At 36.7% G+C, this 17,075-nt stretch overlaps 1 protein-coding gene and 1 long non-coding RNA gene across 3 annotated transcripts in view; both read left to right on the top strand.

Moving 5' to 3' along the window:
* The first annotated feature begins 10,597 nt into the window (after nt 1–10,597).
* LOC107585706 (uncharacterized) lies at nt 10,598–10,925 on the top strand. Of its 2 annotated transcripts, none has more exons than XR_001609279.1 (3): nt 10,598–10,688; nt 10,761–10,819; nt 10,896–10,925. It is a non-coding gene; the product is annotated as an uncharacterized lncRNA (long non-coding RNA). The 2 variants fall into 2 exon arrangements; XR_001609280.1 differs by having other exon boundaries at nt 10,883–10,902.
* Nucleotides 10,926–11,114: 189 nt separating this feature from the next.
* The window catches only part of LOC107585692 (3-hydroxy-3-methylglutaryl-coenzyme A reductase-like), a 15,114-nt gene continuing 9,153 nt past the window's right edge, over nt 11,115–17,075 (top strand). The window contains exons 1-6 of the mRNA XM_016272819.1: nt 11,115–11,131; nt 14,429–14,557; nt 14,639–14,723; nt 15,307–15,412; nt 15,722–15,828; nt 15,929–16,048. Coding sequence (XP_016128305.1) covers nt 11,115–11,131; nt 14,429–14,557; nt 14,639–14,723; nt 15,307–15,412; nt 15,722–15,828; nt 15,929–16,048 — 564 coding nt within the window. The remainder of the gene's footprint in view (nt 11,132–14,428; nt 14,558–14,638; nt 14,724–15,306; nt 15,413–15,721; nt 15,829–15,928; nt 16,049–17,075) is intronic.

Raw genomic sequence — 17,075 nt, 5'->3', positions numbered from 1 at the left:
CATTGGTCTCCACCCCATCACTCAAATTGAACTGTTAAGTCAAAAAAATGTTTTAAATGACTGTCATTTCCCAGCAGAAACATCATATAAGCTATAATGTGTTTCAATGGGAGTGTGTGTGCCATGTGTGTGTTTGTGTGTGTGTGGATATGTGAGTTTTTTGTGCATTGAGGACATTCTGCAATCTCAGCCCTTTGTTTGGGTATGCATCTTTTCTGGATTGTGTAAAATTTTGAATAGTCAAAAAAAATAAAATAAATGAAAAAATGCTGTTTTTTTTCAGACATTCCCTTCATTCCTATGGCTGGGTCAAAATGAATGTAATACTTGTGGGTGTAATACTGTTTTTATTACACCCACATAGAATCCTCGAATCGAGTCAAAAAAAATTTGTGTGTGCTCCATGCTCAAGTGTGACAAAATTTAATAAAAAAAATCTGTGTGGTGGGTCAAAATGACCCGCAAGGGACACTTTTGATACTTTTTATTATAGCACCCACTTAAACTGCTCGAATTCACTCAAAAAAAATCATGTATTCCCGGTTCAAGTGTGACAAATGTAACAAAGTCTCATACCATCACGATCAACGCTCGATTGAAAAAAAATCTTTACAAATGAGTTTTGGGTCAAAACGACCCAAATGAAATCGGGCCACGTCTGGCGCACTGTGCACTTCAGTGTTGGGCCGATTCGGCAGTGTCGGCTCGCTAACGGCCGCCGCATCTGGCCCGATTGACTCGGGTCGGAATCAGGCAGTGAGTCTAGGAATCTGGGCCGAGGGGTAAGTCTCCGACAGGCGAGAATCGGAACTGGCCTGAGTGTATTTTGCTATCTGGGTTCACAAAGAAATGAATAATACCACACCTGCTTAACTGTGCTGTGAACAACAAAAACAATTACTTAAAAATGAGCAATTAATACAACTCGAAACAAACGTCAGCATCTGTAATCATCTTCTGAAGTCAAAGTTAGGAACACTGTTTCTGACTCACACTGAGCAGGGACGTGTCCAGGAGGTATTCCAGAAAGCAGGTTATGTGGCATACCTGGTATGTTTAAGGGTGAGCAAGCAGATAAACTCAACTTTCGGTTTCAAAAAACAGAGGTAACTTTCAGAGTATGTACAGTAAGTACATTAGCCATAGCAGCTTATTCTCTGAACAGATGTTAGTTTACATCAGAGCTATCAGCGCATGCGTGACCTACGTGTCTTGTCTGTGCAACATCTCTGTACTTGTAGTAAAACTGTGGGTTTTAATTACTTTAAAAACATAAAGAAATGTGTGCCATAACTTTTCCATATCTGAGCTGTTTTATTAATCAATGACAATACGTTTCTGTCTGAATGTTTCTGTGTGCATGCGCTACAATCAGTGTATGCAGCCCCTTAGTTTAGAACGGCTATTGGTAATATTTTGTTATTTCATAGGCTCCACTTTTAACTGCTCTTGTGTAACTTACATTTGTTATGTGCATATCAGACATATCTAGACAAAACAAGATTTAGATCTTGGACACACACCAGAACACACACACTTATGCTCACACGTACATTTTACTTGTTATTTTTAATGTTTGACCTTTGATTGGATGCCCAAGACATCCTGTATGTTGTTGTATGAATCTGTGGTATAAATAGGACCACCTTCCAATCAAATATTAGCAATTTAAAACAGTATTGTATAATAAAAATAATGGGTGTATCAGTATAATTTTAAGACTAGATTTTTGCTCTAAGAGTATTTCACGGTGTTCGAACTCTCTGAAAAGTTAGGGGTAGTCAAGAGGAGTCACTAAGACCACATCACAAACCATCCTAAAATGGCTGTTGCAATCTGCCTGGGAAAGGAAATATTTTAGAAACATTTTATGATAATTTCCCTTTAATTGAATGATGTCCTTCTTTTCATGTACAATAAGTTACAGCTGATCTTGCATCCAGTTTGGTTTTCTTTTACGTTTGCACAACCTCTCACTATCTGCCATGATGATTTAGTCTGTTAATTAAAAGGCTGCTTATATGCATATTTGCTAACGACAAGATGCAGAGGTGTAAGAGGCTGACAATTAGCTGAACGTATACTTGTTTAATTAGCGACACTTAGCATACATATTAATATCTTCATGTGAATATGGCAACATTTTTATTTTTAAAACTTTTATTTGACTATGGCAACATTATACCTTGTTCTACAATGTTTCTGTGATTAAATGACTGACAGAAACCCATCAGCCAATCACAGTGGGCATAGTTAATAAGCTTGTTGATATCATCCATAGCAACAAGGTCTTAATCAATATTTAATTTATACAGTGAAGACTATGCAATGTGATTTTACATTTGATTATTCAGTTTCCTTACCTGAACACCTATACAAACTTGAATTTTTTTTTAAATGTATTAATTGGTATCTTTGTTCTAATTATTTATTTGTTCTATTTACACAATTTCAAACACAACCCACAGGTACAACCTGCACCAGGGACCCACAAACCCCACCTACAGCTCTGAATTTAGGTCATCCAAATGTTCTATGCATACAAGTCGCACAGTGTGCCCAGGTTACTCAGTATATACTGCAGAAATTGTAAGAGTAGCATGGTTGTATGCTATTCTGGACATGGTCTCCATCTTGTTGCTAAATTTCTGGACATGCAGTCTGGGGGAAAAAGACACTACATCAGCTTATATAATCACATACTCATTTAAGTCTTTGGTTTAATATTTTTTTCTTTTAATAGAGTTATTTGTCTCCGTAAATCTGCAAGTCCATCACACTTTACCATCTATGTTCTTTATTTATACCAATTCACAACAACACCAGGAACATCATGTAGTAAATGGTATTTTATTTACCATTTTATTAGGCAACTGGTGTATAGCATACCAATTTAAAGAAAAGAAACAGTATAAATTATAAACCTTTTTCAGCTAAAATGCAATTAATTAAGGCTGATCTTTTTTCAATTTAAAATAATTGATTACATATATTGTTAAGGAACGTTAATTGTTTCTGACCAGAAAATGTTCTGACCCGCAGCATTTTGCATTACAAGAAGTAGGTGGACATTTGCCTTCTGACTCATTGAACATTCATTCATCTGTTGAAAACTGATGAACTGAACTAAAACTTCACTCACCTTCAGCCTTTACAACGTTTATTGAGGTGTGTGTCTGCTTCCAGACACTAGAAGTGAGGGTGGATAAAAAGAGTATTTTAAGTGTCTTGTTAAGATCAATAAGATTAAAGCATTGAGATTTCTATTGATTCAAATACCTATTCCACTATTAGAATAAAAATGGTGGAAACAGTGCATTTCAAAGAGTTGATAAAAGAAACAGATGAATGTTTTTATAAAGTCACAGAGTCAAAGTCTTTTCACTGTTTAGGGTGATCAACCAACAAATGCTTATAGCATATTTAACTGTGATACAGCAAAATACACAATATTTGTGAGGACTGAACTGTCCATGGTAGCTGCTCATCATAGGGACTTAGAACACTTTTGAAGCACATTTACTTTAAAAACATAACAACAGATAATCACATCAGCACATGAGAAAAACGTGGATTGATATTTCTTACTACTGGGTTTGTCTATTTGGCTGCTGTTCCGTCTTCTGGAGCCATCAAACGGTTGTGATCTACTGGCTCCTGAATCCTCATCTGTCGCTTCCTCACATTCATCTTTATATTTAGATGTGAATAGAAAAATGAGAGTTATCATAGCAGGTTTTTGAAAAAATCTGTTTTTTGAAAAAGTCTTGTAAAACATGTTCATGTGAGTTTATTTTTTGTTTTTTAACAGTGAACAGAAAAAACCAGCACTTGATCTGGCCTGCAATGAGTGTTCATCTCTAAATACAGGTGCAAACAGGGTATATTTGTGTGAATGGATCATATAAACCACATTCAGATGAAGACAGAATTATACTGTTTAGCAAAGTGTGTTGCAGCACTAATTTACAAGTCATTTATGCAGTCACAAATCCACAGATAAGTGGTCACAGGAAATGTGTCTGAGATGTATGTAAATACCAGGTGTAAACAAAAATGTGTCTCAGCTGACATGGATTGAATCATCCGAGACAGATGTTAATACTATAGGAGTAACGGGTACTTGGAGGCCCAATGGTGACAATTAATGGACTGAGTGAAAACACTTACCACCAGTGGGAGTAAATGCATCTCTGCCGTGATGCTCATATTGGATGTCTCCACTGGACTGGATATCTCTCCGAACCAGTTCTCTATCTCTGGCCTCACTTTTTGACTGCAGTTTTGCATGATGAAATGCTTTTTGGACCTGTTCCATTTGGGCGTTGAGTTGTTCCACATCTCTTTGAAGCTTCTTGTTGTCATCCTTTAATTGCATCTCTCTGTCTCTAAAGACATTCTTTTCACTTCTTGGCTGGGGAGTGTTTAACAGTCTCCTTAAGAGATCCTCATTTTGATGAGCCTCTTTTAGTTTCTGAATGATCTCTGCATGTTGTTGTCTTATTTCTTTAATTTCCTTTTCTTTTTTTTCCGTTATAAGTTTTTTCTCAGCTTCAAATTCCATTTGAAAATAACGTTTAGCTTTCAGAAAGTAATCGAAATTATTTGTGAAAAACTTGCTTTTTTTAGATTGTACCATTTTCTCAGTAACACTGAATAACTCTTTAACATTACCATCAGTGTTCTCTAAGATGTGGTACCTGTAATTACATTTCCTAACACACTGGTTTTGTGCTGCCTCATTAGGCGTAACATTCTGCATGAATAAAACCGTACAGTAGTCTAAAGACTCCTTCCCGAAGATGTTACTGAGAGCTCTTAAAAAATAATGCTCTTTACTTGTGTTACGTGCATCTCTAAGCACTAAGAGAAAGGCATGTGGTCCGGGAAAAACCAGAGACTCACAGCCTTCCATTTCATTTTTCAATGATTTTACTGCATGTCTGAAAATGAATGCTGATCTCAAGCGTTGTAGCCAATTGGATGGAGTTTTTAACACGGATAACTGGTGTCCATTAACATGACCCTCTCTAAGCTCACATGCTTTATGATGACTGGTATTATCGCTCACTGTGATCCTGAGGATTCTATCTTGTGCTTGATTCATAAGATTGTCATCACCACCAAGCAGTATAAATCTTTTAAAAAAACTTTTCAGTCGATTCTGTGGATTGTCTTGCATCGTGTGTAAATGCCCCATCTGTTAAAAAAGGGGGAAAGCAAAGTAAATATAATGACAAATGCATTTAGAGAGCAAGGCTAGAAAGCATCTTCTCTTATGAGGTCTGTAAGGATATGAGATATGATGTGATTTAACACTGTAAACTTCACTGTAATATGTTTTACTTAAACTGTGGAGATCAATTAAAAATACAAATATCAAAACTGACTTATACAAAAAACTAATGAAGAGAAATTAATATTTTGCTTGACAGTTTTGCTATTTGTACTTTTAATTGAATTTTTATATTTAAACAGTAAATTTTCATTTTAAAATTTGTTTTAAAAAGAGCTGCTGTGTGCTAGAGCTAGATGTATTAAATTTAAATGAAAGTAAAAACAGTACAGGTTTCAGGGTTGTTTGAATTCATGCCCCTACACCACCACCCCCCAAAATAAGTAAATGCATACATTGTTTCCCTTGATGATGTCTCCAGTTGTCCCCCCTTGTTGATGTCCCTGCTTGTGGTATGTGGTCAAAATCTGTGTCGTCATCACCTGTAAATGATAGCATATTCATATTGTTGACATTTCAACAGTTTAAAATATAGGTTACTCCTGATTTCCCATTAATGTACCTTAAGGAGTCATGAAATTGAGAAAGAAAATGTCCTTAATATTTACACATACAGTATAAGAGTGTATTTACACATATAGCCTACTCTACAATTAAAACACAATGCAAGTTTCATATCTCAAAGCTAACTCCCTTGTTTAAAATATACATTTTTAGCTTTCTACCCTTCTCAAATTCCAGGATGAGCGATTGAAAGGTAATGTTCTTGTTTTCCTTATTATTCTCTCATTATTGTTATACTAAAATTATAGCATGTTTGGGTTACTTGTTTGCATTTGGAACAAAACAAACATCACTAAAACATTTTATAAAAGTACACACCAAAGACAGTTTATACACTAAAGTTTTAAACAATATATATTCACACACACACACACAACCGCTACTCTTTTTTTTTTTTTTTTTTTTCTTAAAGAGTTCCAGATTTTGCGAGACACTGTGAAATTCAGTTATTTGCAGTGTGGTGTTATTCCACTATCAGAACATACGTCTTTGTTCAAGTGTACTGATTCAGGGCATTAAAATTTGCATCGTAAATGTACCTCTTCACCTCATACATTTACAGTACGAGTTGCTCATAGGATTTGTTAAGTTTGGGGTAGGCTATGTTCCTCACTTCCTGTGACAGGTGTTGCGTTCATCCTTGGTAATTATTTGGCTTGAGGAAAGGTATAACACCAGAAGTAGAGATTGTTCATAAGCCTGATTGTTTTGTTGGTGCAGATGACATTGCCGATAAGTATCCAGAAGTGTTTGTAGACATTGTTGTGACTCACGCACAAAAGCGAAGAATAGGGAATGAATAACATTACATGATGATTCATTCACGTCGCCACGCTTTGCTGAGGAAAGTTTTTGCCCGAGAAGTTATGAAAAATGATTTAAAAAAAAAAAGATTTGTCATGCTGTGAAAGATTTAGAGTTGTTGACTGTACCTGTTACATGTGAACAGATGATCGCAGCACAAGCGAAACGATCCCTCTTTGGTAAAACCAAAAAGAAAAGAAAAGATGTATGTCACTATTGTCGCACTTGTCATGTTTGTCAGGTAACAGGGTAGCCCATCTGCTCCATTGGTTCCGATCCCTGTAATTGGTGAGCCAATAATTTTGGATTGTGTTGGCCCTTTACCCAGGACAAAATCTGGATATCATTTTTTGTTAACAGTCATGTGCTCTGCAACCCGATTCCCAGAAGCAATTCCGCTGAGAAAATGACTTCTTCTGCTATTATAAAGTTGATGATCAAATTCTTTTCCACAGTTGGACTACCAAAAATTGTGCTAACAGATCAAGGAACGAATTTTCTCTCCAAACTGTTCAGGCAGGTGTTAAAAAGAGGATAATGCGAGGATAATGCACCAGTTTCCAGTGTGTAGCCTATCATCTCAAAAGTTAAGGGGCAATCGAGCGTTTTCACCAAACGCTTGTAAGAATCGACCCCACCAGCGCAACAAGCGGAATCCAGCGGCCTGGTCGAAGGTTCAATGCATACTCGGTTTTTTACTTGCGCCTCTAAATGTATATGGATTCAGTCAATTTTAGTCTAGCTCCGTGTCCAATCTGACTTAAATTTCAAGTGATCATTCTGGAAATCCCATACTTTCAATTATTCGTTCATTAAGGACCTGATATCGCTTCGCAGTTCACTCAGCCAACAGTGAACGCACGGCACAAACTCACCAGTTCTGTACTTACTCAGAAGATACAGGGTGATTATAGCCTGCCTTTAAGTACCCTGCTAGCAAATAACAAAAAGTATATATTTTCTATAAATCACGAAAACTGTAACTTGTTAAGCCAGTGACAGACAGAAATCAGAAGATCCCTAATGGAGAGCCCCCTGCCCCGCTCATTGGTACTTCAGTATGATCTATCCTGGATGCAGATTTGTGGAAACATCAGACTACGCTATAATCTACTAAAATAATGACTTCAGAAGAGATCAGAATAAATCAAATATAACAATTTATTATTAATCAGGTAAAATTGTATCAGGCCAATTACATAATTAAACAATTAGAATTAAATTCAGTTCCAATACTCATTAATATATGTCTGCACATTATATAAATTACATTCCTTACCCTTAATCGTAAATGTACCTCTTCACCTCATACATTTACAGTACGAGTTGCTCATAGGATTTGTTAAGTTTGGGGTAGGCTATGTTCCTCACTTCCTGTGACAGGTGTTGCGTTCATCCTTGGTAATTATTTGGCTTGAGGAAAGGTATAACACCAGAAGTAGAGATTGTTCATAAGCCTGATTGTTTTGTTGGTGCAGATGACATTGCCGATAAGTATCCAGAAGTGTTTGTAGACATTGTTGTGACTCACGCACAAAAGCGAAGAATAGGGAATGAATAACATTACATGATGATTCATTCACGTCGCCACGCTTTGCTGAGGAAAGTTTTTGCCCGAGAAGTTATGAAAAATGATTTAAAAAAAAAAAGATTTGTCATGCTGTGAAAGATTTAGAGTTGTTGACTGTACCTGTTACATGTGAACAGATGATCGCAGCACAAGCGAAACGATCCCTCTTTGGTAAAACCAAAAAGAAAAGAAAAGATGTATGTCACTATTGTCGCACTTGTCATGTTTGTCAGGTAACAGGGTAGCCCATCTGCTCCATTGGTTCCGATCCCTGTAATTGGTGAGCCAATAATTTTGGATTGTGTTGGCCCTTTACCCAGGACAAAATCTGGATATCATTTTTTGTTAACAGTCATGTGCTCTGCAACCCGATTCCCAGAAGCAATTCCGCTGAGAAAATGACTTCTTCTGCTATTATAAAGTTGATGATCAAATTCTTTTCCACAGTTGGACTACCAAAAATTGTGCTAACAGATCAAGGAACGAATTTTCTCTCCAAACTGTTCAGGCAGGTGTTAAAAAGAGGATAATGCGAGGATAATGCACCAGTTTCCAGTGTGTAGCCTATCATCTCAAAAGTTAAGGGGCAATCGAGCGTTTTCACCAAACGCTTGTAAGAATCGACCCCACCAGCGCAACAAGCGGAATCCAGCGGCCTGGTCGAAGGTTCAATGCATACTCGGTTTTTTACTTGCGCCTCTAAATGTATATGGATTCAGTCAATTTTAGTCTAGCTCCGTGTCCAATCTGACTTAAATTTCAAGTGATCATTCTGGAAATCCCATACTTTCAATTATTCGTTCATTAAGGACCTGATATCGCTTCGCAGTTCACTCAGCCAACAGTGAACGCACGGCACAAACTCACCAGTTCTGTACTTACTCAGAAGATACAGGGTGATTATAGCCTGCCTTTAAGTACCCTGCTAGCAAATAACAAAAAGTATATATTTTCTATAAATCACGAAAACTGTAACTTGTTAAGCCAGTGACAGACAGAAATCAGAAGATCCCTAATGGAGAGCTCCCTGCCCCGCTCATTGGTACTTCAGTATGATCTATCCTGGATGCAGATTTGTGGAAACATCAGACTACGCTATAATCTACTAAAATAATGACTTCAGAAGAGATCAGAATAAATCAAATATAACAATTTATTATTAATCAGGTAAAATTGTATCAGGCCAATTACATAATTAAACAATTAGAATTAAATTCAGTTCCAATACTCATTAATATATGTCTGCACATTATATAAATGACATTCCTTACCCTTATTTTTCTGTTCTAACAATATAAAATCTACTGTAGCATCTGAAAGTAACCAAGGTTTTATTACAGGTAGCGGTACAGTTGGACTAACATTTAACTGATTAACTTTAAGTTCTGTTGCGTTCTGTATCACTGTCCATCCAAAACTTGTAATTTTCCTCCTCTCTTTTTCCCAACAGGGCTTTACAGTATCTAGTGTTGGATGCTCTTGACTATGGCCTTGTAAATTAACCCAATAATTCACTGATAACTGTAACCTTCTCATTTCTAATGACATTTCCCCCATTTCAATCTGTAGTGCTGTGATTGGTGTAGTTTTTATAGCTCCTATACATAATCTCAATACCTGATGCTGTATATTATCTAACTTTCTAAGAGATGTTTCTGCTGCTGATCCATACACCACACAACCATAATCTAACACGGATCTAACCAATCCACTATACATGGCCTCTGATGCCATCCTATATGCCCCCCATTCACTTCCAACTAAACACCTCATTGTATTTATTATTTTCTTACATTTGTTCTCTATATTCTGAATATGCACCGCCCATGTAACTCTTTCCTCAAACCATATCCCTAAAAACTTAAAATGTTTCACTCTTTCCAGTTCTTGAATATATATAATTTTAGTTTTACCTCACTTCCAATTTTTTCTTTGTAAAAAACAGTATCTTTGTTTTGTCAACTGAGAATTTAAAACCCCATTTATATGACCATTCTTCAACTATTGCAATAGCCTCCTGTAATTTTTTAACAATAAAGTCAATATTCCTTCCCCTTTTCCAGATTGCCCCATCATCAGCAAAGAGCAAAAAACCCAGCCCATTATCCAAATCTTCAAATACATCATTTATCATTATGGAAAACTATGGGCTCACTATACTTCCTTGTGGAGTTCCATTTTCGATCACAAACATTTCTGATGAACTATTTCCTTTTCTCACTTTTATTGCTTTTTCTGATAAAAAATCCTTGATCCAGCTATATATGATGGAATGAATATTGCTACCACAACCCTCTCTGCTGGAGAAAAGGAGGAACTCACTGCAGGTTTAGCTGCGTCCATCACCGGCTGGTGAATGAATAACATGATTGTTTAACAATAAAAGTAGAGCGTGCCAGTGGCCTAGTGAGCACTTGATTTCCCACACCTCACGTTTTCTGTTGTGTCGCCCTTGCCTGGTGGAGTCGTTTGGTTTGGGTTTTCTATTCCAGTCCTTTCTCTGTTTAAACCCAGGTATGTGGATGAATGGAGTTCCATAGGCGAGAGGTGTAGTACTGGTGTGTAACCCAAGTCTGTATCCTGCAGTTCGGGTGTAGCGAGATATGTCATAGCGGGAGCTCTTTCATATCAGTCGGATTGACCCAGTGAGTATGATCTTTTTATGGGGGGTGTTTTAAGTAGAACTTTTTAAGCTTCATGGACGTTAGTTTCTGTGTGCAGGTTGAGGGGAAGTGCCTAGCGGCTTCTGTCCAGCGTGGAGCCGTGGAGTGGGTCAATATTTGGCAGGACATACGGACCCAGACTGCGCTGCTGTTTTGTCTCTACGTTTTTTGCCCTCGTTGTCTTTATTAGATTTTCGGTTGTGTTTAATGGTTTTGGGAATATTAAGTTGTATTTAGTCGTTTTCTTTTCCTAACTTTTTGGGTAACGGTTATCAAGATGGCTGATGTGATACTGTCAGTGATTTTATGGGGATGATTAGTCACTTACCCTAATGTTTTGCATATATCTGTAGTTTTAATTTTATTTTCCTAATTGTGCATTTGTTTTTGTATTTCTTTGTCAGTGCTGAGATTTCTCCCTTTGGGGACCTAGAGAGATAGGCCTACACCATTCATTCTTTGGGGTGCAGTGTGGAACACATTTGTTTTTCATTCGTGTGGTTGCAGTGGAGAGCACTAGAGTGTGAGGGCTTGTCTGTCGGGGGGTTTAGGATTTTCTCCTTGTAAGTGCTCTCAGCGACCAAGGTGGTGCTTTCAGTTTTTGTTTGTTCTGTACGGTGGCCGAGAAGTGCAAAACAAATCACAATTCTGAAAACAAAATAGCAAATGCAAGTCTAAACAAAGTGATTCAGAAAACACAACAATTCAGAAAACAATATAACAAGTCAGAAAACACAAGGAGAAACCGGAAGAGGTAGGTATAGTTTGAGACAGCGCCATTGGTTTGGGATTACTCACCGCTGACTGGACGAGACATCTGTCAATCAACGTATACAGAGAAGAACCAGCCGAAGAACAGCAGAGTCGTGGTGGGAAGTTCGGAGATGGTATTAAAGTAGCTCAGTTTAAATGTATTGTATGAATTGCCCTTACTATGGAATAAAAAAATACGGGGTGTCTATTTACATTTAGTTAAAAGTGGCTATAAATCATTCGCTCCAGTGGCGCAGATGGATAATTGTGAGATGTTGGCTTTTTGACGCAATCGACCCGGGTTCGATCCCGTCTTTCGCTGAACTTTTTTTCCCCCTCCCTTTTCAAATCTCGTATTAGCAATGGATTCTATTTACACTAAGTGAAAATGGTAGTATTTTTAGCAATATGCTATTTACACTAAGTGCAAATACCTATTTACACTATGTTAAAATAGCAGGATTTCTACTATCAAGTATACTACTTGTTGCAAATAGTGGCAATTATCGGCACTTCAGTATTGTAGTACATTATAAAACGGTATGCAATAACATATTGAGTGTAAATTAATTATTAAATGGATGCCACCTTATTGGTACAATAAAGCCCTCCCTACACCTACCCTAACTCTACCCGATACTTTATTTTCAACTTTTTGATTATTTCCTTAATTTTTATTGAAAATAAATGCCTTTACGATGTGATACGAGATTTGAAAAGGGAGAGAAAAAAAGTTTGGCAAAAGGCGGGATCGAACCCGGGAGTTTGGTTAAAAGTTTTGTGCTGTTTTCCACTGCTTGACCAACCTCTTGTCTCGAGATGTCCTTATCTTTGTCTGTATCATCACTTCTCCTTTGCTCTTGGACCTTCACTGCCTCTGAACAAGTGAAAGTGATAAACAACATAAATTATGCAATTTCAACAGTTCTCTTCCTTACATCCACTGTATGTTACCCTATGTTGCCCCCCGCAATTACAGCACTTGTCTTGTACACTGAACAAAATTATAAACGCAACACTTGTTTTTGCCCCCATTTTTCATGAGCTGAACTCAAATATCTAAGACTTTTGCTTGGTTTGGTTTTTACTGCTTTTGAGAGCATCCAACTCATCGCTTAACTCATTCGCTCTGTTTTTGTAAATGATCAGCTCTTCATTTAGCTTCTGGAAGTCCTCCATCATCTGGTTTTCTCTGCTTTTGAGAGCATCCAAGTCATTGTGTAGCTGATTCTCCCTGTCTTTGGACTCGAACAATTTCTTCCGATCATCTTCGATTCTCTCATTAAGTTCTAGCACTTTCTTTGCATTCAGTTCTTTCATATCATTCATTTCCTTCTTCAGGTTTTCAGCACTTTCATTATTTTCTTCCAATTCTCTGCTTAGTTTATTCTTAATTTCTTCATACTCGGCTTTAAAATAATTTTCAGCTTTTTTGAAATAGTCAAAATGATTTATGAAAAAACTGCTGCTTTTCCACTGTGTTGTTGTCTCAGTTTTGTTAAATAACTGATGAACACTTTGGTCAGTGTTCTGTAAAATGTGTCAGGACTCCATAATCCAGTTGTTCGTAATCTGTACTTTTTCTGTGTTTAAGAAAGACATTTTTAGGCCATGATTAACCATTTCAGATTAGGCCTAGGCCTACTTCCTGTCTAAATTTAAAGCCTGTCCGGGAAACTGCCCCTAAACATTTATATAAATACATAGCCTATATAGGCTACACACACATCCATATACATACGTTATATAGCTAAGTAACGTTAATAATGTTTGCCATAATTATTTCAAGGAGAAATCTGTCTAGTCTCGATATAACAGTTCGTGCAACATTGATTCAGTGAATTAAAGTTTGTTTCAACTCAAGGAATTCAGTGTCGTCTCGGCGACATGTCAGACACAAAATAACCATTTTTTTAAAAAATGAATGTATTTGCATTAGTCGTTATATATGCTATTTTAAAACGAAAGAGGAAAAAACCCTGTTCTTTCCCTGTTACACAAAGCTTTTCTTCAGATTTTATGTTTTTGTTTCATACTTTTCTTAGGATTTATACTGTTGACTTTCTCAAAATATTGCATCTAACTGCAGTTTTATTTCATTCAGTAATCATTTATGGTTAAATATTTATATTAGAAATTAGTGAAATTTTCTAATGTTAGAAATAAGTAAACACTAAATTAAGAAAAACAACTTGATGATCTTGTGAAGTTTTTTTAATTTTTTTAATTTTTATAATTACAAAACTTGTAGAAACATACAGAAACAGGGAAGCGAGACATAAATATATTCCAACAAAAAGCAATTATTAAAATAAGAACAGAAAACAAATATTCTGGATTTGCATGTCAGAAGTATTAGCGATACATAAAAGTGCAGAAATAAACTTGCATTCTTTTAGAGAAGTTGTCATAATATATCAAAAGGGTTATATATTTTTTTTAATAATTTTTTTTTTTTTTTACATAAAGTTTGGCACGTAGTAAATAAACTACGATGACGTCACTTTAGGAGGCTAGCGCGCTAGTCGCGAGACCGTTGAGGGGCGGATTACGTAAATTACAGTCAGTCACCGTGTAACACGGACGCTGGTCGGAGGAGATCAGATGAGGGTATGTTAGAATATTACCACTTACGTGTTTAAGTTCATTCTTAAATCTCTCACTTCACTCGATATAATGAGTTATCTTGACATTTGTCGGTGTTATTGTTGAGTATGAGGCTCAATGACAGCTGTGACTGCATCATGATGATAAGGATAAGGAACATGAATTTCGATGTTGTGTTGAATTTAAATGTACAATTTTGCCTCTCATCTTAACCATTCATATTATAAAAAGTACTGTATTCTATTGTAATGTTGTGTGTGTTTTGTGTCCAGGTATTGCTGGTCTGTTCACCATCTTCTCCAGCTTTGTGTTCGGTACCGTGGTCGTTCAGTTTCTGGGCAAAGAGCTCACAGGACTGAAGTATGAATCTCATCTGTCTCTCATATTCATGTCCTCTGTGTCTTGAGTTTGTCTCTAAACGGTCTCGTCATGTTCCTGCAGTGAGGCTCTGCCGTTCTTCCTGTTGCTGATTGATCTGTCTAAAGCCTGCACACTGGCCAAGTTTGCTCTCAGCTCAAACTCACAGGTACAAAAATTAGATTTTGCTGCAATAGATATAAAACGGCAGCATGAATATTGCATTTTGTTTTTCATGTTTTTTTGTTTTACTAGAGCATGTAGACGAGTCCCAAATTACTTTCTGAGTGTTATATATATATATTTTTTTATATATAAAAAATGTTGTATTTTTAGTCAGTTTAAATGATTTCTGTGAATCAGTTCAAGTGGTCCATTTTAAATAAGTAGTTTCGATATAGATTATGCAAATTATTGGTGTGTTGGCATCATCACTGAAGTGAACATTATAGAAAATGAACAAAAAAAATGCACATAAAAAAAGGATTCAAGTGGATATTGCTGTTTGTTACTATTTGTTATAATCAGGATAATTATAGTTTACTAAAACAAAAACCATTACATTTATTAAATAAATATTAAAAAAATTATTATTTCTTAACTTCATTTAGCTTGACTTTATATACTGAAATAATATTAATAATGTTTTTAATATATGGACATATTTAAAAAAAAAATAATAATAAAAATGACAAAAACACAACAAAATAAAAATGAAAACTAATTCATATAAATGTAACGTAAATGCACAGGAGGAGGTCAGAGAGAATATCGCTAAAGGCATGGCCATCCTGGGTCCCACATTCACCCTGGACGCAGTGGTGGAGTGTCTGGTCATCGGTGTGGGAACAATGTCTGGTAAGTTAAAGCTGCATGTCTCATTGTCTCTTTTGCATTCTCTCTTTACTTTCAATTTTTTCTCTAAATAATTTGACAAATAAAAAAGTTGGGCTACCATGGGCATATAAACCTGGATGATTTAGTGATCTGATTGCATGGTGTGGAAAAGTCATGGAAAATGGTATAGTCTTGTAAGTAATAATGTAAATATTTTTAAAATTGTCATTGGTTAAAAGTCACTGGAACCCTTAAAAATGTGATCCTAATCTGGCTTCAAACTTTCACGTTATGCTTCTTTCACTGTAACTATTTCCTGTCTGATTGCAGGTGTGCGTCAGCTGGAGATTATGTGCTGTTTCGGCTGCATGTCGGTTCTGGCCAATTACTTTGTGTTCATGACCTTCTTCCCTGCCTGTGTGTCGCTGGTGTTAGAGGTCAGTGGGTTTGTTTGTAACGCTTGTAAGATGTTCTGTATAACATAAACCCAGATGTGAGTGAGCATTGACCCCAGTCACTCTCCCCTGTCTCGTCCAGCTGTCCCGTGAGAGTCGCGAGGGCCGGCCCATCTGGCAGCTCAACCATTTCGCTCGTGTTCTGGAGGAAGAAGAGGGAAACAAACCAAACCCCGTCACTCAGAAAGTCAAAATGATCATGGTGAGTTCAGGAAACATCAGGCTTACAATAATGTAATACACTACTGTTCAAACATTTGGGGTCCGTAAATTTTTTCTATTAATACTTCTATTCATCAAGGACACATTAAAGGGTTAGTTCACCCAAAAATGGAAATTCTGTCATTAATTACTCACCCTCATGTTGTTTCAAACCCGTAAGACCTCCGTTCATCTTCAGAACACAAATTAAGATATTTTTGATGCATTCTGACAGCTCTCTGACCCTTCATAGACAGCAAGGGTACTACCACAATCAACGTCCAGAAACATAGCAAGGAGATCGGTAAAATAATCCATGTGACATCAGGGGTTCAACCGTAATTTTACAAAGCTACGAGAATACTTTTTGTGCGCAAAAGAAAAAGAAAAAAAACGACTTTATTTAACTATTCTTCTCCTCCGCGTCACCCCGTGTGGCGCAGCTGACACAGAATAGCATACGCTGTTTGCGTTCAGTGAATACTCTCCAAAATGGCACCAGGGTGACGAAGACGAATAGTTGAATAAAGTCGTTTTTTTCTTTTTTTTCCTTTTGCGCTCAAAGTATTCTCGTAGCTTCGTAAAATTACGGTTGAACCCCTGATGTCACATGGATTACCGTATTGTCCCGAATATAAGACGATGTTTTTTTCTTGGAAATGCATCTGAAAAAACGCGGTCGTCTTGTATTCAGGGTCTAGACTTTGACATGTCAATAATACACCCACAACAATAGGTGGCGCCAAATACGCATAAAACGAGTGTGCCATGAAATACGTAATGTAATGCGTGTTGTAAAGATCGCGAGTAAAAACAAAAGAAAAAGAAAACTTTACAGCTGCATGAGTCGTGACTGTCACGTTAGCCTGATGGCACAAAACTCCCTTTGTGACTTTAAAACGTAAGACAGTACCCAGATTTGAAGACTACAGTCAGATTTAACTTCGACTGTTAATAAGATTTTGGTAGGCTACTATTAGATGGATAGCCTAAATGTCCTAATTCAGATGGGCTACCTGTTTTTTTTT

This window comes from Sinocyclocheilus grahami, unplaced genomic scaffold (genome assembly GCF_001515645.1).
Source record: "Sinocyclocheilus grahami isolate Dianchi unplaced genomic scaffold, SAMN03320097.WGS_v1.1 scaffold73.1, whole genome shotgun sequence".
Taxonomy (NCBI): Eukaryota; Metazoa; Chordata; class Actinopteri; order Cypriniformes; family Cyprinidae; genus Sinocyclocheilus; species Sinocyclocheilus grahami.
The sequence above is the reverse complement of the archived record's forward strand: the minus strand, read 5'-3'. Positions and strand labels throughout refer to the sequence as shown.